General features: G+C 45.3%; 3 protein-coding genes across 3 annotated transcripts; 1 reads left to right on the top strand and 2 right to left on the bottom strand.

Annotated features, from left to right (window-relative positions):
* The first annotated feature begins 902 nt into the window (after positions 1–902).
* On the top strand, positions 903–1,554 carry LOC131023511 (uncharacterized). Its single transcript, XM_057953054.1, has 2 exons — positions 903–1,210; positions 1,276–1,554. The coding sequence occupies exons 1-2, from the start codon at positions 1,079–1,081 to the stop codon at positions 1,552–1,554; spliced, it is 411 nt and encodes a 136-aa protein (XP_057809037.1). The 5' UTR covers positions 903–1,078.
* Positions 1,555–1,928: 374 nt separating this feature from the next.
* On the bottom strand, positions 1,929–2,603 carry LOC131023764 (uncharacterized). The gene is made up of 2 exons (XM_057953344.1): positions 2,573–2,603; positions 1,929–2,492 (listed from the first exon to the last, which is right to left on the bottom strand). The coding sequence occupies exons 1-2, from the start codon at positions 2,588–2,590 to the stop codon at positions 2,088–2,090; spliced, it is 423 nt and encodes a 140-aa protein (XP_057809327.1). The 5' UTR covers positions 2,591–2,603; the 3' UTR covers positions 1,929–2,087.
* A 15,743-nt stretch (positions 2,604–18,346) lies between these two features.
* On the bottom strand, positions 18,347–22,389 carry LOC131023510 (uncharacterized). The gene is made up of 3 exons (XM_057953052.1): positions 22,304–22,389; positions 19,357–20,902; positions 18,347–19,279 (listed from the first exon to the last, which is right to left on the bottom strand). The coding sequence occupies exons 1-3, from the start codon at positions 22,387–22,389 to the stop codon at positions 18,347–18,349; spliced, it is 2,565 nt and encodes an 854-aa protein (XP_057809035.1).
* Positions 22,390–23,608: the final 1,219 nt, after the last annotated feature.

Here is a 23,608-nt window from a genome sequence, read left to right as displayed (position 1 = left end):
TTTCATGCCATTTTTTACTATTTTTTGTTGCCAAAAGCCAACAATCTAAGCAGTGACGTAGCAAGACTTTTTAGTTGGGGGGGCCAAATACTCTCTTTGTTCCAACTATCTTGATAAAAAAAAAAAAAATGGGCAGTCTCAATTAAGTTGATCAATTTTTTTATATGGAATAAAATATATATAACCAAAAAAAAAAACATTTAATCTCTTATTCACTTTATTATCAAATGCACTTAAAATTTCCTGTCGAAAAGAAGCTTATCAACTTAGCTAGGACGGAGAGAGTAATAATCATAATATTATAAATTGATAAAAAGAATATAAAAGACTCTTAATAATGCTACATTAATTGCACCATAATATTACAAAAATAAAAAAAATATTCTACCATCATAAAATTTCTCTTCTATTTAATTTTCATGTTTAATTTGAAATCGCTACATAATCATTTCATTAGTACATATTTACAAATTCATCATTTTTTATGTAAGATATCAGACAATCATTCAATAGCGTATCTCATATACGATTGAGTAGAGAGAAATTGGGATTATTACTAAAATAATATTAATATTTATGTATTTATTTAATATTAAATGTTAAATTACTAAAATACACCTAATATTTTTAAAATTTTCAGTGGGGCCCAGTGCCCCCCTTCTGGCTACGTCACTGAATCTAAGTATCATTATGAAGATAACGTCAAGAGCTTTCTAACGGCACCTTCATATTGCTCATCGGACAAAAAAAAAAGATTTGGTTAAAAAATAGGGTTAATTGCCGGAAAAACCATATACTTTTTCAAATTTTGGTTTTTTCCCATGACAAAAAAACCTGAACAGAAATCCATGAATTGAACAACTTATTGCATTTTCCCCCCGCGTCCGTTTTTCGGCGAAATTGAATCCGAGGTGGCAATCGGAATTCCAGCGTGTCATTGCCGGCAATTGAACGAGACGACGTCGTTTTAATTTTAATTAAACGACGTCGTTTCATGATTTGTTTACAGTTGAATTAGAAAATCTGAAATTAGGATTTGGGAAACACTTGGAGTCGCGATTAGGGTTCTTCGAGCAAAATGTCCGAAAGCTCGAATTCAGGAGCTTTGCAACCGGCTGCACAATGTGGATGTCGAATACCAGCCGTCCTTCGTGTATCTCACACCGAGAAAAATCCGTTTCGGCGATTCCTTTGTTGTAGCAATGTAAAGGTTGGTGTTTTTTTTGCATATTTGTGTTTTGGGTTGATCTTGTTGATAATTATGTAGTATTATAGGGCGATTGTGGCATGTGGAAATGGGTGGATCCTGAGCTATCGCCGTATTACAAGACCACTGTACTGAGGTTGAAAGCTATGGCCGAGGACGGTGAAGCTGGAGATGGAAATTCCGATGGGTTGTGTTTTGCAAAATCAAATGATGGAGAATCAATTTGTGTTGATGAAGTGAAGACTAATCTGAGAAAATTGGAGAATGCCGTGAAGAATCTTGAATGGAAGATCCGAGCTTTAGTGGTTTTGTGTGTAGCTTGTGTTATGGTTGTTTATTTTGCCTAATGCAATTCAATGTAATAGTTTGTAAAATTCTGTTCTGATAATCAATGGAAATGAAATGTTGGTTTGTAACAAATGTTCTTGTTCATTATCATAGAAAATGGAAATGAAATGTTGCTCTTAACTTGTCCTTGTCCCTGCTCAAAAACTATAACTTAGGAAATGGAATGGAATAAGCATGTAAATATGGAAATAGAATGCTCAAACATCTGGAAATGGAATGCTGAATAATATGGAAATGGAATGCTCAAAAATAAGAGTATGGAATGCTCAAACAATGTCAACAATCTGCTCAACAATATTGGGAAATGGAATGCTAAAAAATAAGAGTATAGAAATGGAATGCACAATCAAGTGAACAATTCATATCTCCTGCATTTTCCATAGCATCAGTTCACAAAAAAGACTGAAGCATCAGTAGCATCAGTTCACAACTTCAGTAGCATCATTACACAACTTCACAAAAAAACTAGAGTACACAACTTCACAAGAAAACAAGTTTCTTTACATATTTCAAAAGCATCAGTTCAGTAGCATCAAACTTGACCATCTCCTGGAGCTCTAGCAACACTTTCTTGAGTTGTCACCACATCAATTGTTCTTCTTGGTCTTCCCCTGCCTCTGCCCCTAGCTGGAGGTTGAGAGGTGCTTCCTCGAGTGATTCTACGCCCTTGGAAGTAAACATTTCCAGTTGCTAAGTTCGTGTACACTCCAACTCCTTTCTTGGAGAAATTTATTTCCCTTGAAATGGTGGCAGCTGTAACACTACTTTGAGCTGTGGATGGTGCTTGGTTTGGTGCTTGAGAGGTTGCTTGGTTTGGTGCTTGAGAGGTTTCTTGGGCTGGTGCTTGAGAGGTTGCTTGGGCTGGTGCTTGAGAGGTTGCTTGGGCTGGTGCTTGGGAGGTTGAGGGCTTGTCCTTCCTTGGCCTTCCTCTTTTCTTCTGTGTTATTATCAAGTGCAAAAAGTTTAGACTATATGTTGTATGTAATGGAAAGAATGATGCAGAAAATAGGAAGCTACCTTGTCAGGTTTAGGCATCTCGACTTTTTCATTCTTGCAAGTTGGTGAGGAGCAATATATGCAGAGTAGGGGGAGAGTACAAATCAGAGGAATCACTCTCATCAGAGGAGCCGTATGGGTCAGAAGAACCATTTTTACCAGAAGGATTTCATCCATCAGAGGAATGACTCTAGTCAGAGGAGTCATCCGCACCAGAGAAGTCATTCTTGACAGAGGAGCCCTCTTCTCCAGAGGAATCATCCGCGCCGGAAAAGTCACCATCGTCAGGGAAGTCATCGTCATCAGAAAAATCAACTCCATCAGAGAAGTCATTACCACCAGAGGAGACGCCCTTGCCAGAGAAGACGTGTTTACCAGAGGAGTCCTTCATGCCAGAGATATCAACATCACCAGAGAAGACGCCTTCGCCATAGAAGACATTTCCATCAGAGGAGCCAATAAACGCGCGGGAAGGTCTCCCGCGTATTATCGAAATTACCAGCGTACCCTTCCACCACGCAGGACGCATGCACCGAAGATGTTTTTACTATTTTACCCCTCCGCTTGTAAATCTATAAATAGGGCTCGAGCTCGTGTACTGTGGTTTACGCTCTCTCATATTTTCGAATACAATAGTTGTTTTCTCTCTCGTGCAAGGTTTCCGATCAGCTATTTTTACTCTTTCCAGCCTTCTCGACTAGGTAGAATTTTATGTTTCCTTTTATAGACTTAAGTGTTGGTTCCGTAAACACCAACTGGCGCCGTCTATGGGAAACAATGGGCTAAGGCGTGAGAATTCCACCCCCTGCGTATGCAGATCCGGAATCATCGCCGGATTTGCATGCGTAGGTCCCAATTACGCCATCATTCGGAGGTTTCAAGTTATTGTAGATCAGTTTTTATGTTTTCGTGCAAATTTACTTACAAGTTCGGGAGATCTACGTTCAATTGTGTTTTTGTGCATGGGGAAAAGGTGGTGGCGGTTATGAATTACGAATTAGGGAAAATTTACGTTTCTTCACTGTGGATCGGGGTAATTATGGGCAAACATGAGTTTCCTTTGGAGAATGGAGAGTTTATTCGTAGATCTAACGGTTTTATCGGTGAATTGTGGAATTTTGGTTCTGTTTTTGCTTAATGATTGGCTCTGTGTTGGGGATTTGTGGGTTTGCAGCGATAAGATGTTAGTTAGCACTCCATTTTGGTTATGATTGGGCTTGCGTGGTTGATCTGTGAGTGTTTTTTGTTCGCGGATGGTGCTTATCAGTATTTTCCATGTTTTTATGGTTAATCCTCGTGTTTTATCGGTGGATCGGGGAATAGTGCTTTGTTTCCGTTATGATGAGGCTGATACTGTTAATTTACTGGTATTTTTCATTTAAGAAGGATGTTTATCAGTGTTTCCATGGTTTCTATGGTTAGTCTTCGTTGTGCTTGGGCTCGTGTGGTTAAATCTGTGGGTCTTCTTCGTTTGAGGTTGATAATTACCGTTACTTCCTTTGCCTGGATGACAAATCTTCGTTCTATATCGTTGGATCGGAGTTGATGCCCTGTTTTTGTTATGTTGGCTCTGTGCCGGGGGTTTATAGACGTTTTTCGTTTAAGGGAGGGGGTTTATGGGCGTTTTCCATGATTTTCGTGGTTAATCTTCGATTTCGATGATTGAATTGGGAAGTTATGCTCTGATCCTGGTGTATTGGGGTTTTTTGTTGCGGATCTGTGGGTTTTTGTGGTTAATCGTCGATGGCGAAGAGTATTTATTGTCGTTAATGCAAGAGTTTTACCTCAATAATATGATGATTAACACTTTGTCTTAGTTATGGTGAGATCCATATTGTTGTTTTGTGAATGATCTTCACTTATGGGAAACGATTATTCATGATTCTCCATGTTTTCCTTGACTAATCTTCGTATTATTAGCTTGGTCTCTTACATAATTTCTTTTCTTATCATGTTTAATGCAATCGTGCTAACATATCTTCTGGTGATAGCTCTGTTTGTATTTATCTCTGGGTATCTTGCGTCTGTTGAAGTTTTATTGAGGGCTCTGTTTTCTCAATCTATACTCTGGGTTTATTTCCCCGAGTGTAGAATTATTTGGAAGGGAATTTTTTAACGGTCTCTGCACCGGAAGCCGGGATTTCTTATTGGATTTCTTACATTGGGACTCCAATCGGTAATAAGGGGTTTATTCTTTCGTCGTTAGAATGGTTTCTCACTTTGTTTATGTGTAGGTACCATGGGATCATCAGATGCTCACCGCAACCTAGAAAGGGAGTTCGACTCCGCTGCTCTCACCACTGAGGTGCCACCTTCACTGTTCCCTGGCCTACAGGGCAATGCTACCTTCACTGCCCCACCAGGATTTCAGGCTATCCCCGCCACTCCGTTGACAGGGTTGAATGCAAGTCTCCAGAGATCCGCTCTGGTGACTCCAGGATCTGACATGCCATGCTTAACTCCCGCGTCTGGAGCGGGACAGATCACGTTTGGGTCGATGGAACAGATGATGGCGCTGCTTCACTACTCCGCTGTGCGTCAGGCACTAGGAACTCCCATGTTGTCCACTGTTCCCACTGTAGCTCCACTGGTGGGAACGGCTACTTTGCAGGGCACTGCGGCCCCACCTCCCGCTGCTCAGGAGGTAAACACTTTAGCAATCAACAAACAAGCTGCGATGCCTCTGGAAGTGCAAGGGGACCCTGCTGACAGGGAAGTGGAAAGAAGACCAGAGGGGAGCCGGGTCAGACTCAACAGTGTTGTGAGAAAGGAGAGGGTTGACGAGTCTGATAGTCAATCCGTCTCTTTGGTGTTCGAGGAAGAGAGACCGAGGGAGAAAGCTCGGCTAAAAAACCAAGTGTCTCAGCTGAAGCATCAACTCCAGGATCTGGAGGAGTCACTGAGGGAGAAATCCCGAAGGGAGGACAGGGAACAAAGGTCAGAAAAATCGCACCGGGTGGAGAAGTCCCATCGATCGGAAAAATCGCGCTACACAGAGAGGTCAGAGGAAAGAGAGCCGGAGTACTCCTCTGGCAGACATGAATATAGAGTCCACAAGCGCCACGCTCATGAAGTACCCAGGGACAGAAGGGAACAGGGGAGGCATAAGGGGGACAAGAGAGCTAAGACATCGAGGTTCCACCCGATCAACAACCGCAGTCCTTTCTCGGACGATATTTTGGCAGATACCTTACCTAGAAGCTACAAACCCATCTCACTGGATTACGATGGCACTACCGATCCGGAGGTACACCTCAATCGGTTTGAAGGGTTGGTTACGCTGCACATGTACACGGAGGGCATCAAGTGCCGCATCTTTTCAACTACGCTCACTGGACCAGCTCAGTTGTGGTTTGGGACGCTGCCCCCAAATTCTATTCACTCCTTCGAAGAATTACAGACTCGTTTTTTGCGTCAGTTCGCAAGTTCGCGGAGGGTAGGGAAGTCAGCCCTTTCGCTGATGGATATTAAGCAGGAGCAGGGAGAAACGCTTCGGGAATACACAGCAAGGTTTAACCTTGCCGCTCTGGAGGTGCCAGAGGCAGAATCACAAATTAAAAACTGCGCCTATGTCAGAGGACTCAGGCCAGGGATCTTTTTTGACGAATTACAAATTCGACCAGCAAGGGATTTTGATGACATCATGGCAAGGCTGCCGGGTTATCTACAGTTGGAGGACGCCAAAATGGCGAGGAAGGTGGAAAATGAGAAACACAGAGTCAAGAAAGCTGAGGAAGCACCCGAAAGACAGAGACAGCAAGATAGGGCCCCATTCAGAGGGTTGCCTCCTAGGGTACTCCCACCCCAGGGAGGAATGCCATCTAATCAACAGCGCACAGTGAATGAAGTAACACGGTTTACCGAATACACGCCCTTGATCAAACCACAAGAAGAAATTTTTCATCTGATAAAGGATCAGCCGTTCTTTAGGGCACCGGGGACCTACCGGACTGGGCCGCCGCAGGAAGGTCCTAACAATAAGTTGTGTGAATATCACAATTCCTTCGGGCATTACACGAAATATTGTGGACACCTTAAGCACCAATTGGAGTTATTGGTGCGCCAGGGATGTCTCGACCACTTCATTGACAGGGGAAATGAAGGTCAGAGGAGGACTGATCAGAGAGATCAGCGGGATCAGAGGGATCAGAGAGATCAACGAGATCAGAGGGATCAAAGAAATAACCGGGATCAGCGACGAGAACAGGGGAACAACAACAGAGATCGCAGGCTTGATGACAACCAGGATAATCGCAGAGAGGGGGCAGACAGACAAGCTCTTCCTCCCCCCCATATAGAAGGGAAGTTCACATGATTTGTGGGGAAAACGGGATGCCCACATCAAATAGGGCTAAAAAGCAAGTCGTCAGAGCAGTCAAAACAGGATATTATCCTAAAAGGGTCATGGAAGTCACCAGCGCGGCAGAGGAGCCGGCAATCACTTTTGGAGCAGAGGATATACGCACATTAATGTATCCGCATGATGATGCGCTGGTCATCACGGCGGACATTGCCGGCTGCATTATTCACCGTATTTTCGTGGATTCGGGCAGCGCTGTAAACATCTTGTACAAGGAATGTCTCCAAAATATGGGAATTAACGCTCATGTTGAGCCGACAAATGCTCCTCTGTTTGGGTTTGGAGGAGAGATGGTCATGCCCCTGGGGTATGTAGAGCTGCCGTTGATTCTTGGCAGTACAGTGGCGGGCAACAAAACAAGGATGGTACGTTTCTTAGTGGTGGATATGCCTAAACCCTCATACAATGTCATACTCGGCCGGCCCGCCTTGACGGCGTTCAAGGCGGTTATCTCTTTGTTTCACCTAAAAATGAAGTTTCCAATCGAGGGTGGAAGAGTGGGAGAAGTTTGTGGCGATCAGACGACGTCAAAAGCATGCCACGTGCAAATGCTCACACAATCAGCGGGGCAGAAAAGGGAAAGATGGACAGAGGGGTCGAACGCCCGGAAGAGGGGGAAAGTGGGCGAGGTGCATGCCCCAGCAGAGGAGCGCCAAGAGTTGGCGGATTTATTAAAAGACAGAGACTCCACAGAGAAAACCGCGCTGGTATCCACTAGCGATGTTTGCAATATGATAGAGTTGTTTCCAGGGAAAGAGGGTTTCCAAACTAAGATTGGATCGGCCATGAGTGATCAAGTCAGAGAAGAGCTCATTGGTTGTCTCCGGCGAAATGCGGATGTATTCGCTTTCAGCACCGCAGATTTGAAGGGAATCGATAGAGGGTTGGCGGAGCATTGCCTCAACGTGGACCCTAAGGTCAAGCCGGTAAAGCAACGGACAAGGAATTTTGGGGCTGAAAAGGACGCTGCCATCAGAGAGCAGGTCTATGAACTATTGAAAGCTGGGCATATTGTGGAAGTGCAATACCCAGAGTGGATCTCAAACGCAGTGATGGTACCCAAGAAAACAAACACCTGGAGGATGTGTGTGGACTTCCGAGATTTAAACGCTGCTTGTCCGAAGGACCACTATCCTCTGCCGAGGATTGACCAATTGGTGGACTCCACTTCAGGATGTGCCTTATTATCCATGATGGATGCGTACCAAGGGTATCATCAGGTAAAGATGAACAGGGGAGACATCGCCAAAACGGCCTTTGCCGTCTGTTGTGGAGTATATGGGTGGAAGAGTATGCCGTTCGGTCTGAAGAATGCAGGAGCCACATATCAGCGGATGATGGAGAAAATTTTCAAAGAACAGCTTGCTAAGAATATCTCAGTATACGTAGACGATATGCTCGTACGGAGTAACAGGGCAGAGGACCACGTGTCGGATCTGGAAGAAATCTTCACAGTAGTCAGAGATCACAGACTCATGTTAAACCCAGCCAAGTGCACTTTTGGGGTCACCACAGGGAAATTCTTGGGGTATAAAGTCACGCCAGCAGGGATTGAGGTCAACGCCGACAAGGTCAAAGCTATTTTAGAAATGACACCGCCCAGAGGAATCAAGGAGGTGCAGACTCTGAATGGGCGTATCACTGCTTTGAGCAGGTTTATATCGCGGTCGGCAGAGCGAAGCATGCCATTTTTCAAAGTGTTGAGGAAGGGAACCAAGTTTCTATGGACAGAGGAATGCCGAGCGGCATTTGAGGATCTTAAAGTATACCTAGCAAAACTCCCAACTCTGACCAAGCCAATTCCGGGAGAAACGTTGTATCTATACATAGCTATGGGGGAAGAGTCAATCAGCTCTGTGCTAATCAGAGAGGAGGGAAGTCATCAGAGACCCATCTATTTTGTCAGCAGAATTATTCAGGGCCCTGAGCTCAACTACACAGAGATCGAGAAGGCGGCTCTGGCGGTCATGATCACGGCAAGAAAGCTGAGGCCTTATTTCCTTTCACATCGAGTGGTGGTACGCACGTCTTTACCTTTTAAACAAGTTTTGGGGCGCGCGGATTTGTCGGGAAGAATGGTCAAATGGGCTGTGGAACTAGGGGAATATGATGTAGAGTACGAGCCACGAACGGCGATCAAGGCGCAGGCATTGGCAGACTTCATACAAGAAACAACTCGTCGTCCCATACCAGAGTTCTGGGTGGCTTATGTGGATGGGTCAGTAACAAAAGAGGGGTGCGGAATTGGCGTACATATCACTTCGCCAGGATACGGAACATATCAGTTCGCTATTAAATTCACCTGCCGGTTATCTAACAATGAGGCAGAATATGAGGCAGTGGTCAGAGGGGCACATATCTTGTCAGAGCTTAAAGCCGAGTGTGTCATCATCAGGACAGATTCTCAATTGGTAGCTCAACAGTTCTCAGGAGGGTACAATATTAAAGATCAGAGGATGAAAGCGTACCACACCAAAATTAATGGAATGAAAGAAAAGTTCATGGAATTCAAGCTCGAGCAGATTTCACGGGAGGAGAATACAAAAGCGGATCTACTGGCGCGAATGGCTAGCGCAGTAGAGCAAACTTGGAGCGACGAGATTATTTTACTCTGTGATACCAGAGAGATGGAAACTTCGCAGGTGTTCTCGGTAGAGATCAGAGATGATTGGCGGGCTCCGATTATACACTTTCTGAAAACAGGGGAACGACTAAGCAGAGAATCCAACCAAAGGGCCCGCTATGAAAATTACTGCCTAATCAATGATCAACTCTTCAAAAGATCTTTTACTCAACCTCTGCTAAAATGTTTATCGCCAGAGGAAGCTAACTTTGCTCTGAAAGAGATTCATGCAGGTTGCTGCGGCGGGCACACCGGATTTCGAGACCTTGTACAGCAAGATCATTCGGGCAGGTTTTTATTGGCCTCACATCAACCAGGAAGCCAGAGAGTTTGTCCGCAGGTGTGAAGCTTGCCAGCGGCATGCCGGGAAAATCAACATACCAGGGGAGCCCATGGGTGTAATGTACGCTGCTTGTCCGTTTGATAAATGGGGCATTGATATAGTTGGGAAGCTGCCTACAGCACCTGGAGGGAAATGCTTTCTCATTGTGGCAGTGGACTATTTTTCCAAATGGGTCGAAGCTGAGGCCGTGAGCAAGATCGATGAAGTTACAGTGGAACGTTTTATCTGGAGGAATATCTGTTGCAGATTCGGAGTGCCACGCATCATCGTGTCTGATAACGGGACTCAGTTCACGGGGCAAAGGATCGCGGATTTCTGCGACCGAATGGATATTACACAGAGGTTTGTCTCAGTGGCTCATCCACAGGCAAATGGACAAGTGGAATTAGCTAACAGGTCCATATGTGGGGGAATCAAGAAGAGGCTAACTCAGAGCAGAGGGAAGTGGGTAGAAGAGCTGGACACCGTCCTCTGGGCTCATCGAACCAGTCCAAAAACGGCGACAGGGGAGGCACCATTCACGCTGGTGTATGGATCCAATGCGGTGATACCAGCAGAGGCACGACTAGAATCATACCGGATTACCACGTATGACACTGAGCACAATGAGGAGCTCCGCCGAGCAGAGCTGGACCTGGTGGAAGCACAGAGGGAGGAAGCCCGTATCAGAGCGGCCAAGTACAAAGGCATCATCAAAGCGGGATATGACAAACGGGTCAGAGTGAGGAAATTGTCGAAGGGAGATTTGGTTCTCAAGCGAGCTGATGCATTAAAGGCGGTGGGTAAGTTCGAAGCCAATTGGGAAGGGCCATACATCGTCACAGAGGTTTTGGGAGGCGGTGCGTACATATTGTCGGATTCAGACGGCAGAGCTCTACCCAGACCATGGAATATAAACACACTCAAAAAGTTCTATGTATAACTGCTTCTTAGCAGGAGTAATCACTTGTAGACCGGATACTCTTTTTCCCCACAGGGGTTTTAACGAGGTCCGGGGCCATAATATCAATAAAACAGATATGTGGTTCTAGGGAATTCCCTGGTGTTGTGTTTGTTTATTTTAATTCTTGTTTTCTTACACTACATATGCTACTTAACATGTTCGTGCAGAGCACTGCACATGTCACCAGAGGGGGGAGTAGGGTGTATACCCATAATCCTCAATTTTTAAATTCAAAATGCAAACTGCTTCTTAGCAGGACAAGGGAGAAACAAATACAAAAACTGCTTCTTAGCAGGTCAAAGGGAAAACAAGCATCAGGGATGGACGTCTCTTCTTCCATGATCCAACACTCCAAGTTCTTCTTCGTGGCTGGGACACGCTCACCTCTCAGATCTACTTCAACTCCACTTTGTGTCTGCAGAATACCAAGAAAAACAACAAGTCAAAATGCCAAAAAGAAAGAATACAGAGGAGGAACAAACCAAAGGCCAGATCTGAGGAACCAACGCTCAGATCCGGAAACCCAACGCCCAGATCTGGGAAATCAACGTCTAGATCTGAGGAGCCTGGTTATAAAACACTCAAGCAAGGGAACTCCACTCTTTACAACCACAAAGTTAGAGATCTACACCATAAGCACAGGGGAAAAGGCGGAGCCCTCAGGGATGTGAGTGTTTAGAGGGGAAATTCCCTTACTTGAGTGCCTTACAACCGATCTAGGGAGGCAAAACATCAGCAGATCCAGGGTTTGAAGGATCGGAAGAGGATATATATAGAGGCGATACCGGGCTTAAGAAATGGGTTAAGGGGTAATGGGCCCGCATGAGCTTATGGGCCGGAGAAGGGAGTAAGAAATAATTGGGCCAACATGTTCATAACAGAGTATTGCACATGTCACCAGAGGGGGGAGTAGGGTGTATACCCGTAGGTCCCAATTTTTAAATTCAAAAATTGCTTCTCAGCAAGACTAGGGCAAACCAGAGGAATTACGCTCCACCAGAGCAGAGGGGTCATGCTCAACCAGAACAGAGGTTGCTGACAATCGTAAGCCGCGAAAGTTGGTTGTGCCACCCGGGCCCTCCATGCTCCGCGCAGAGGTTCCTGACAATCGTAAGCCGCGAAAGTTGGTCGTGCCATTCGGGCCTTCCATGCTCCGCGCAGAGATAGCACTTAATCATAAGCCGCGAAAGTTGGTTGCACCCCCCGGGTTTTCCATGCTCCGCGCAGAGGTTGCTTTAACCGTAAGCCACGAAAGTTGGTTGCACCCCCCGGGTTTTCCATGCTCCGTGCAGGGTGTTCTTTCAATCGTAAGCCGCGAAAGTTGGTTGCGCCACCCGGGCCCTCCATGCTCCGCGCAGAGATCGCACTTAATCATAAGCCGCGAAAGTTGGTTACACCCCCCGGGTCCTCCATGCTCCGCGCAGAGGTTGCATTTAACCGTAAGCCATGGAAGGTGGTGTGCACCCCCCGGGTCTGCCAAGCTCCGTGCAGGGTGATCGCTTAACCATAAGCCACGGAAGGAGGCATGCACCCCCCGGGTCTGCCAAACTCCGTGCAGGGTGATCCTTTAACCGTAAGCCACGAAAGGTGGTCACACCCCCCGGGTTTTCCATGCTCCGTGCAGGGTGTTCTTTCAATCGTAAGCCGCGAAAGTTGGTTGTGCCACCCGGGCCCTCCATGCTCCGCGCAGAGACTGCACTTAATCATAAGCCGCGAAAGTTGGTTACACCCCCCGGGTCCTCCATGCTCCGCGCAGAGGTTGCATTTAACCGTAAGCCATGGAAGGTGGTGTGCACCCCCCGGGTCTGCCAAGCTCCGTGCAGGGTGATCGCTTAACCATAAGCCACAGAAAGAGGCGTGCACCCCCCGGGTCTGCCAAACTCCGTGCAGGGTGATCCTTTAACCATAAGCCACGAAAGTTGGTCGCACCCCCCGGGTCTTCCATGCTCCGTGGAGGGGGTTACTATTCAATCGTAAGCCGCGAAAGTTGGTTGCGCCGCCCGGGCCCTCCATGCTCCGCGCAGAGATTGCACTTAATCATAAGCCGCGAAAGTTGGCTACACCCCCCGGGTTCTCCATGCTCCGCGCAGAGGTTGCATTTAACCATAAGCCATGGAAGGTGGTGTGCACCCCCCGGGTCTGCCAAGCTCCGTGCAGGGTGTCCCTGTCAATCGTAAGCCGCGAAAGTTGGTTGTGCCGCCCGGGCCCTCCATGCTCCGCGCAGAGATAGCATTTAATCGTAAGCCGTGAAAGTTGGTCGTGCCACCCGGGCCTTCCATGCTCCACGCAGAGGGTTACTATTTAATCGTAAGCCGTGAAAGTTGGTCGTGCCACCCGGGCCTTCCATGCTCCACGCAGAGGGTTACTATTTAAGCGTAAGCCGCGAAAGTTGGCTGCACCCTCCGGGTCTTCCATGCTCCGCGCAGAGTGCTCAAGCTTGAATGGGAAGCAGCGCGGATGGGAAGCAGCTCGGATGGGAAGCACGAAATCGCCAGCAAAGAAATCAACCAAATCCTCGTCAGAGGAGGCGGTGAAATCCTTTCCAGAGGAATCAACCAAATCCTCGTCAGAGGAGGCGGTGAAATCCTTTCCAGAGGAATCAACCAAATCCTCGTCAGAGGAGGCGGGGAAATCCTTTCCAGAGGAATCAACCAAATCCTCGTCAGAGGAGGCGGTAAAATCCTTTCCAGAGGAATCTATCAAATCCTCGTCAGAGGAAGCGGTGAAATCCTTCCCAGAAGAGTCAACCAAATCCTCGCCAGAGGAGTCATCACCATCCTCAACAGAGGAGTCATCACCATCCTCGACAGAGAAGTCATCACAATCCTCGCCCGAGGAGTCATCACCATCCTCGACAGAGGAGTCATCACAATCCTCGACAGAGGAGTCATCACTATCCTCGCCAGAGGAGTCATCACAATCCTCACCAGAGGGGTCATCAAAATTCTCGATAGAAGAGTCAATGGAATCCTCATAGCAGAAATTAAAGCAACTCCAAGGGAGGGGATCAGAGAAGCATCAACAACAAGCATAACAAGTCAATTCGAATCAACAGGGGAAAGACGGAAATATAAGTCCCACCTCAACAGGCAGCGAAAACAACACAAATAACAGAGATAAAAGAAGCGGACATGGGAACGAAATTTCATTAAAAGCATGCCCAAGAAGCAAAGATGTACATCAAAAACCGGCGGTAAGTGTTCAGTTGGTACAAATTAAAGAGTTACAAAATTTTCCTTTTGATAAAGTCAGGAGAAAAAGGGGGAACATCAAGAGGGAGGAACAGAAGCAGCTTGAGCAGCAGCAGAGGAGACAGGAGCAGAGACAGATGAAATTGGGGGAGGAACACCACTGGCAGAAGCATGGCCAGAAACGGTTTTCTCTGTGAACACGGGCAACAGGCCAGTTTCCTTCACTTGAGGAAGACGAACTCCCAAATCCAACAACTTTGCAGCCTCCTGCACATACAGATCCTCATTTTGGTATAGGCCGAACAGCTGTTCCACCGCAGCAGGGGAAGAGGCAGAGTCGGTGAAGACAGAAGCCGCTATGTCAGAGGGCAGGGGAGGCTCCAGGCCGAATTGGGAAAATGTTCGGGAGCTCTCGCCAGAAGGATCCCGCAGCCGGTTCACAAAGCGCGCCAGGGAAGCACAGAACACAGGAGCATACACGGGAGTAGACGGCAGCGAGTCAGATCCAATCCCAAGAGAAAAATAGGGAATGGCTTTCTCTAGTACTGGGTACCACCACTCTGGCTTCGCTGGAGAATGCGCAGGGATCCCCATCCGCTTATTTATCTCCTCATCCTGGAGGTTATCCATCAGGGCTCTGAAATTCAAAGTGGCAAGTTGCTCTGGGGTGGCCCCAGCCATCTCTAATGCTTTGGAAGCTGTTTGCTCTATCACATAAGCAAAGAGGGGTCCAAAATCCTCCAAGTATTCCGGAGTCTTTTTGAAAGCCTCCAGAGTGCCTTCCAGCATCAACCCCAGGAAATGTTGACCCCGCGGAGACAAGAAATACTCCAGGCGTTGATCTCGAGCCCCCAGGACGAACGCACGGTTCTGAGCTTCCACAAGTATCCTTTTCCAGCCCCGCCTGGCTTCCTCGTAGTCTCTTTCATAACCAGCTTTGAACCTGGCCAGGCATTCATGGCCCTCTTTCGTGGCCCTCGACAATTCGGAGGCCAAGGAAGCTCTCTCCACCTCCACCTGAGCTAATTTAGCTTTCAACTCAACAACCTCCGCTTCAGCCTTGCTCAAGCGCTCCACAACTCCAGCAACAACATCATCGCGCTGGGCGACCTCTGCCTGCTCTTTTTCTCTTTCCTTCTCTGCCATATCATAGTCATGGATGCACTTAACAGCACCCCATAACCGTGATTCCGCCTGCAAGCAAACAGAAGGGGGCCCAACAGAACAATAGAGAGGTTAGTAACTCGAATTTTTTATGGCAAAGATATAATATGCAGGGTACCTGAAGAGCCAGTTAGCATAGCTGAGTAGCCAGAGACGCCCGAGACAAATTCTCCACTTTCTCCCGGTCCTCCGAGTGGACACGAGCTAGCAGCGCATTAATTAATGCCTTACCCGATAAACTCGAAATGGGCCCAGGAACAAGATCCTCTGACTCAGCAGCCGAGGGCACCACAGCTTTGCCCTTACCCTTTCCACCGGCAGAGGGGAGAACCTTGGAACCACCAGCTGACTTCTTCGCTGGCCCTTTGCCCTTGTCCCCAGCAGGAGTGAGAATCTTCACACCACCAGCAGACCTCCTCGCTGGCTCTGAGGACTTGCCAGCCTTTTTTAGGCCCTCCTGTCTCTCCTTCTCACCCACAGAGATCAGGGAACCTCTCTTCCTCTTCTTCGTAAGATCGGCAAGGGTGGCATCGGGAGCCGAATCAGGTGAAGGAACCTCATCGATAATATCCACGACTTGGATATCTTCTTCACGGGTGCCAGCGGCGTCAGCAGCACTGGAGTGCCTACTTCTGTGAACAAGAGCCCCCACATCAACTTCCTCCGCATCAAAGGAGTGCGAGGCTTCCACATTCCCCTCTGGGATTTCAACTACAGGGGGAATGGGGATCAGTTCGGAACCAGCAGGCTGCTCCGAGGGACTTGTTCTGGAAGCAGAACCACTTGGGCCATGTGCTCCGCTGCCAGCAAGAGAAGGGGTGTCAGGCAAATTGTCCCCACATTTCGATCTCCAAGACATATCTGCAAACCAAAATTTCACATCATTAAAAGCAGGGTAACAAAAGCTAATGTGTTTTCTAATGTATATTTTTTACCTATTGATCTCGCTGGATACAGGGGAAACAGACCATTATATGCCAGAGAGGAATTGTTCTCGGCCAGGTACCTACAGTCTAGAGGCTGGGTCTTATTCATAGCATTAAGGTGAGTTATAATACTCTGGTCACGGGTAGAAGGGACTTCGGGAGAGGCTGGTTTATAAGTAGTGCGACTTGTATGCCATTCCAGCTCCGAAGCACCATAATCGCGCCAGTTGCCGAAAAGGGTGCGCACATAACAATAATATTCCAGGAAGCCCTTATCCAAGGAATTCAGGGAGGAAAGAAAAGTAGTAGGATATTTAGGGTGAGAGGCAAAACTGTACAAGGGATTGCCTTGCATGCGAAGGGTCTGGGTTTGACAAAATAGCTTGGCGGTGTCCCCAACACCGTTAGCCCGGCACAAAACATGGAAGGCATATAACCTCCGGATAGCAGAAGGAGCGACTTGAAAAAAGGGGATGTGAAAGTAATTACAAACGTCAACCAGCAAGGTAGGGGGAGGGAGCCTTAAACCAGCCTCTATCTGGGCTTTCCAAACAACTATTAACTTGTGATGGTGAAGGCTCTCGGGAGGCGTTGAACCCTTAGAGAAGGCCTCGAACTGCAAACCTGCAGGACGCCTACATTTGCTTTTCAATTTTTCCACCTCCGCGACACTAAGGCGGGATGGAGGAATACTTTTGGGGGGTTGGCGGGGCTTTTTCCCTTTTTTCCTAGGTGGAGAAGGAGGGGGTGCAGTTTGAGATTCGTCAGAAATAGAGGGGGAAGGAAGATTTTCAGGATCTTGCCGCGATGGGGAGGAAGATGAAGGGTCTTGGGCAGAAGGAGAGGGCGAGCGAGAGGGTTGAGGGGCGGAGGTGCAGGCCATGATGGGAGATGCCAACCCTAGGGTTTCTAGCACGCTCAATCAGAGCACCAACAGTTATACCACTACGCTATGAATAAACACAAAATTGCAGGGAAGAGGATGCGCGAGTTACCTAGGCCAGAAAAAGATGGACGGTAAAACCTGGAGCGGAAGGGTCACGTGAGAACGCCGGAGCAGTGAGAAAATCGCCGGAAAATGCAGAAAATTCGCTCGGAAAACTTGGAGAAGAAGAATAGTGAAAAAAGGGGAGTTCGAATCGGCTAAGTAAGATTGTACGCGGGTAACCACCAGCACGCGGGATGAACGGCACGTGGCATACGGAAGAAATCAACGGATGGGAATTTCTACGGAAAGGCGAAAGGACGCAAAGGTTAAAAAGTAACCTCGGGGTACGGGGAAAATACTGTAGGCGGGGCAGACATTTAATGCGGATGACGTCATCCACGCGGGCGAGTCCTTTGACTAGTTGTACCTCTCCAGAGTGAACTAGCCAGACCAGGGGGCGGGAATGACAAGAATGCCAGAGAACAATTTACAGGGCTTCCTTTTACTTTCTCATAATGTCAAAATGTCAAAATGCTTATGTCTTTATGATTTACAGGGGCCAAGGAAAATAACAAAGCTTTGATGCTGATAACACACCACTGGTTGAACACGAAGAATACCCGGTTCAACCAGACTAGAGGGGGGAGTGGTTGGTGAGGAGCAATATATGCAGAGTAGGGGGAGAGTACAAATCAGAGGAATCACTCTCATCAGAGGAGCCGTATGGGTCAGAAGAACCATTTTTACCAGAAGGATTTCATCCATCAGAGGAATGACTCTAGCCAGAGGAGTCATCCGCACCAGAGAAGTCATTCTTGACAGAGGAGCCCTCTTCTCCAGAGGAATCATCCGCGCCGGAAAAGTCACCATCGTCAGGGAAGTCATCGTCATCAGAAAAATCAACTCCATCAGAGAAGTCATTACCACCAGAGGAGACGCCCTTGCCAGAGAAGACGTGTTTACCAGAGGAGTCCTTCATGCCAGAGATATCAACATCACCAGAGAAGACGCCTTCGCCATAGAAGACATTTCCATCAGAGGAGCCAATAAACGCGCGGGAAGGTCTCCCGCGTATTATCGAAATTACCAGCGTACCCTTCCACCACGCAGGACGCATGCACCGAAGATGTTTTTACTATTTTACCCCTCCGCTTGTAAATCTATAAATAGGGCTCGAGCTCGTGTACTGTGGTTTACGCTCTCTCATATTTTTGAATACAATAGTTGTTTTCTCTCTCGTGCAAGGTTTCCGATCAGCTATTTTTACTCTTTCCAGCCTTCTCGACTAGGTAGAATTTTATGTTTCCTTTTATAGACTTAAGTGTTGGTTCCGTAAACACCACAAGTCTTGGAGTTATGGCCTTCCATGCCATAGTTCTTGCATCTTATCACTTGACCATGTCTTCTCAGTTTATGGGGGTTCTTGGGGTCAGATTCCTCGGCTGCTCTCTTCCTTTTTAACTTAGGTCTACCAGCCATCTTCCTAACCACTGGAGGCTTCACAGTGAACCCCTCTACTTCTGGCCACAGCAAATGACCATTAATAGGCTCTACCCCAACCTCATATGCCTCCAAGTATTTACCCACCGAATAGTAGTCATCAACAAAATCACTCACCTCTCTCCCCATATATTGGATGGCACAGATACCATGTACACAAGGCAGACCAGTCAACTGCCACACCCTACAAGCACAAACCCTTTCTTCTACATCAACTACAAATCTATCCGCATGCAATTGTACCTCAAACTTACAACCAACAGCTGGAAATGTTATACAATTCCTGCTCTCAAACCTAAGTTTTTCAAGCTTTTTTCTCACATTTGGACAGATTCCTTCAACACTATCTTTGACTAACTCTAGCTTCTTCACTTGTCTACTCATAATAGAGGTCCTAATCTCTTCACACATATGGATTATGTGTTTACCCCTTGCATTTAATATGAAACCATTAAAAGTTTCACTGATGTTATTATCAAGTGCATCAGACTTAGGGGTAGTAGAGAAGTAGGCCTTACAGAATTTGTGAAAATCCCTTGAGATGAAATCTTGAAAAGCCTCTGCACTCTCTTTCTTCATTACAAGTAGTGCCATCTTGAAATCTGCAACGGTGGTAGCCCTCACTGTCCTCCAAAAAATACTCTTCAAGGTTGAGCCTTTATGAATTTTTTTCCAATTCATGTAAATGTGCCTTGCACAGTTTCTATGAATTGAATTTGGTTCCAGGTTGGCTACTGCATTCTCCAACCCCTGTCATGTGTAAAGAGCATGATTAAATGTAGATGATTAAATGGTAAAGTAAAGAGATGATTAAATTGAATTCTGACCTTTTGCTGATCAGAGATGAAGGTCCAGCCTTCACCATCTTGAATACCCAAATCAAAGAACAAAAGTTTCAGAAACCAAGTCCAACACTCTTGGTTTTCTATCTCAACAATTGCCCAAGCAATGGAGAACATTTGGTTGTTCCCATCCTTGCCAACTGCCACCAAGAGGATACCTCTCAAGTATGTCTTTAAAAAACAACCATCAAGACCAATTATTGGCCTACATCCCCTTATAAACCCACCTATCAACTGTGAAATGCCAATATACAAGCCCTTGAAAATGTTTTCTTCCCCAACAAGCAATTCATACCTACCATCCTTGTCAACCCTCCTAAGTTCAGCTAAGTATCTCCTTAGCATACCATAGTGCTCATCCACTGAGCCTCTCACCATCTCTCTAGCTAAAGACCTAGCTTTATACAGCCTATCAACACCAACTCGGGTACTAAACCTCTCCCACAAGTCAGCCTTCAATTCTTCAACTGAAATGTTGGGCCTCAACCGAAAGATATTGAGATACTTTGTGGCAATCCACTTCGAACCCACCAATTTGTTGTTCATATCCCTACTGCAAGTATGATTCTTACCCAAAGTTTTTATCTTGAAAGTCTTTGTAGCACCAATAATAGACCCATAAACTCTCCATTTACAGGGAGATTTGCAGTTGGCCTCGCATTGATCAGCACTCACTCTCTTGAATCTAATATGCTTTCCATTCTCTATAGCCCATGTCTTCAATGCATCTCTACAAACCCAACCATTGTCAAACCTCATGCCTAGTTGGAATTCTAAGGTTTTATGATCACAAGTAGGATCATAAACCTTTATCTTAGACTTAAGCTTACTGGTCTCAGCATCACCCTCACTCTCATCAGTATTAACATACCCATCACTCTCTTCATACTCTGAAATATTCCCACTCACCTCTAACTCATTGAAATTTTGCTCTGGATCATCAATGTGACTAAAGACAGAATCTTTCTCTCTTATCTTCTTCCTACTCTCCTTTAACTTCTTCCTACTCTCATTTAACTCATCATCTCCTGAATTTGTGTCACCTAAACTGACTTCAGTATCCCCACCACCCTCACTCTCTACAGGATCATAGTCATCATCCTCACCACCCTCACTCTCTTCCCCATTATTATTGTCTATCAAGATCTCATCAGGGTCCCTGCCCTCACACTCCCTAGTTACATTTTCAAACTCTCTATTAGCAGCACTAACACCAGATATATCCCCACCCTCAATGAAAACATCTACGTGCCTGTAATCATCACTAACACCACTTAACATTGACATGACTCCTTTATCATCTACAATCTCTTCCCGGGTACTATTTTTCAGTTTCACATACCACAAGCCATTCCAGTTTTTTATACCTAGCTTATCTACTTCATCCTTGAGGTCAAAATAGCCGAATAAATCTAAGTCTAAGCCATACCTCCCAACTGCAAATCCTCCCACGTAGCAATCGATTCCATCCTTACCGCCATTGATTTCTTCAAATTGACCTCCATAGTAGAGCAATAGGTCGAAGGTGCTGCTGCAAAAAAGGGAGGAAACAACAATAAAAAAATCTACACCAACAAAGCAAGGTAAAAAAGAATTCAATGAAGCCCTACCTATTTGCCATCACTCCAACGACCGAGAGAGAGGAATTGACCCTGAAGATGACTGTGTACTTACAAATTAACTTAGTCAATGGTAAAAATTTAAGCTTTTACAGTGGTATTGACCTTGAAGATGAAATCTTGTAAAAAATCGCAAGAAATCCAAGAATTTTCGATGCTTAGGTGAAAGCTGAAAGCTGTGAGGGTTTTGGGTTGAGGTGAGGTGGAAAATTAGGTGTTAGGGTGAGGTGGAAAATTAAGGTTAGGTGGCAGCCACGTTGGATCGGACCTCCATCGGAGATCGCCGGAAAACGGACGCGGGGGAAAAATGCAATAAGTTGTTCAATTCATGGATTTCTGTTCAGGTTTTTTTTGTCATGGGAAAAAACCAAATTTTGAAAAAGTATATGGTTTTTCCGGCAATTAACCCTAAAAAATATATAAGTTCATGTATTTTTTGGACAAAAAAAAAGATTTGGTTAAAAATTAAAATTTTCGTATAGTTCATATATTTATAGGCATTTAACCCTCGTTTTAAATGCATTTTTATACCATATTAAAGGTCTTGTCACAACCTTAAATTTAAGATGCATATTTAATATATTTTTATAAATCAAATTTGATGATGTTTAAAAAAGTAAAAAAGAAGAAGAGAAGAGAGAGAAAAATAGTGGGAAAAGAGAGAAAAATGGTGGAAAAAAACTCTCTTTTTATATACTACTATTATATAGATATAAATTACATCAATATATAAATTAAGCTACAGAGTACACAACAAGTTTGCGACGGATGTGCTCAATATCTATACTATATTAAAAGACCAACATTCAATTTGAATTGGTGACAATTTTGTAAATAAAATAAAATTGAAGGATTATTTATATGGTGATAATTTTGCAATTAGCATAAAATTGTAGGATTATTTGCATGCTCCCCCCTCCCCCATAATTTCATTTTTTGTATTTATGAAAATATATGTAGTAACTTTTTTAATGAAATTAAAAAAAATATGTCACGTAAATAAATATAAATGAAAAATATATGTATAATGATGTTGCATATATCTATATAATAATCTTTCCTTTCGCCATAAGTATAGCACTTTGATTGAACACAAGTTTTAATAAATGATGTTGCCTATATTTATATCTATTTAATACTTCCCTTCCGCCATAAGTATAGCATTTTGGTCAATGACTGATTTTTCTTTCCATTGTTTTGAGTTTGTAAGCTCAACTATGCTCACTGTTCTTTAAGTGATATAGAAGCGATTGAGGAACTCCTTTTGTATTTGCCCCAAACTATCGATGGAATTTGGCTCCAAGTTGACATACCAATCAAATGCATTGTCTTTCAAGGAACGAACAAATTGCTTCACCAAGTAATCTTCATGTGTTCCCGCATCATTGCATGTCTCCATAAAGTGAGCCACATGTTGCTTTGGATTGCCTTTGCTATCAAATTATTGAAACTTTGGAGGCTGGTAGCCTATTGGCATCTTCAAGGCGTCAATCCTTGTAGTATATGGCTTGCTATAAGTCCATGCTGATTTCGAGGTCCCTTCGAACTTGTCTTTGACCGTTCCCATGATGAAGTCTTTGAGTTGATTGATGTGAATGAAGCCATCGGCAGAGACTTCGATGCTCTTAGGAGGCGTCTTTTCTTCATGGTGCTTCTCGAATGACTCTGAATCGTCGCTTTTTTCATATTTTTCGTCATTCACTCGACTTCCTTCTCCTTTCTCTAAGATGAGATTTGAGATCTTGGCGTCTTGCTCCAATATATGCTTATTCATGCTTTCAAGAAGCTTAGCTATGCTAGCAACTTGTTCCTCCAGAGTATAATCGTTTGTCACCATGACAGGAGCTTCAAGATAGTAGCTCGCGGTTGAATGCTCTTCCATTGCTGAAGCAGACTTGAAAATCTCCTCCAATTGCTTACCTTTGCCTCGAGTGATAACACCGATGTTCTCCAAAGTGATGTTTAGGGCAGCACTTGAAGCTTTGTTCTCCATTTGAATTTGATTGAATTGTTGTTGGTGAAGAGGAGAGATGAGAGGTAGAGAGGTCCCACCGGGCATGCCAAAATTTGTAAACACAAATTTTATGTATTTAATTTAATAAATACAAAATTGTATACAACTTTAATATTTGTAGATCAAATGTACTTGTGTGGGTTGCTATCTCTGTTGAGCTTCGAGCTTTATAACATTGACATGGAGGACTTCGTCTTGTTTCCTAAGTATATGTTGAGCTCGACTTGATCATTGATTCCAAAGTATATGCTAACGTGGAGGACTTACGCCTTGCTTCCAAAGTATACGCCTATATGGAGGGCTTTGCCTTGCTTCCAAAGTATGCGTCGAGCTTCAAGCTTTATAACGCCTACGTGGATGACTCTCGCCTTGCTTCCGGATCAACGCAAACTTTAAGAAGATTCCACCTAAGAACTTCGTCGGGACACCTAGGGGTGTAAGTGAGTCGAGCTACTCGGGATCGACTCGAAATCGACTCGATGTTAGTCGAGTCGAGCTTGAGCTCGAGCTACTCGAATAGGTACCGAGCCCGAGTTCAAGTTTCGTGATACTCGACTCGTGCGAGCCTAATCGAGCTCATATAATTACATATATAATATATTAT

Source organism: Salvia miltiorrhiza, chromosome 4 (genome assembly GCF_028751815.1).
Source record: "Salvia miltiorrhiza cultivar Shanhuang (shh) chromosome 4, IMPLAD_Smil_shh, whole genome shotgun sequence".
In the NCBI taxonomy this organism is placed as follows: domain Eukaryota; kingdom Viridiplantae; phylum Streptophyta; class Magnoliopsida; order Lamiales; family Lamiaceae; genus Salvia; species Salvia miltiorrhiza.
The sequence above is the reverse complement of the archived record's forward strand: the minus strand, read 5'-3'. Positions and strand labels throughout refer to the sequence as shown.

Bases quoted from the DNA above. Each gene is read 5' to 3' on its own strand.
- LOC131023510 (XM_057953052.1), bottom strand. From the start codon at position 22,389: ATGGAGACATGCAATGATGCGGGAACACATGAAGATTACTTGGTGAAG. The intron at 20,903-22,303 runs GTATGTCAACTT...CCTTTTTTGCAG, and splicing joins AAAGACAATGCATTTGATTG to CAGCACCTTCGACCTATTGC. The intron at 19,280-19,356 runs GTCAGAATTCAA...TACACATGACAG, and splicing joins TCATCTCTGATCAGCAAAAG to GGGTTGGAGAATGCAGTAGC.
- LOC131023511 (XM_057953054.1), top strand. From the start codon at position 1,079: ATGTCCGAAAGCTCGAATTCAGGAGCTTTGCAACCGGCTGCACAATGT. The intron at 1,211-1,275 runs GTTGGTGTTTTT...GTAGTATTATAG, and splicing joins TTTGTTGTAGCAATGTAAAG to GGCGATTGTGGCATGTGGAA.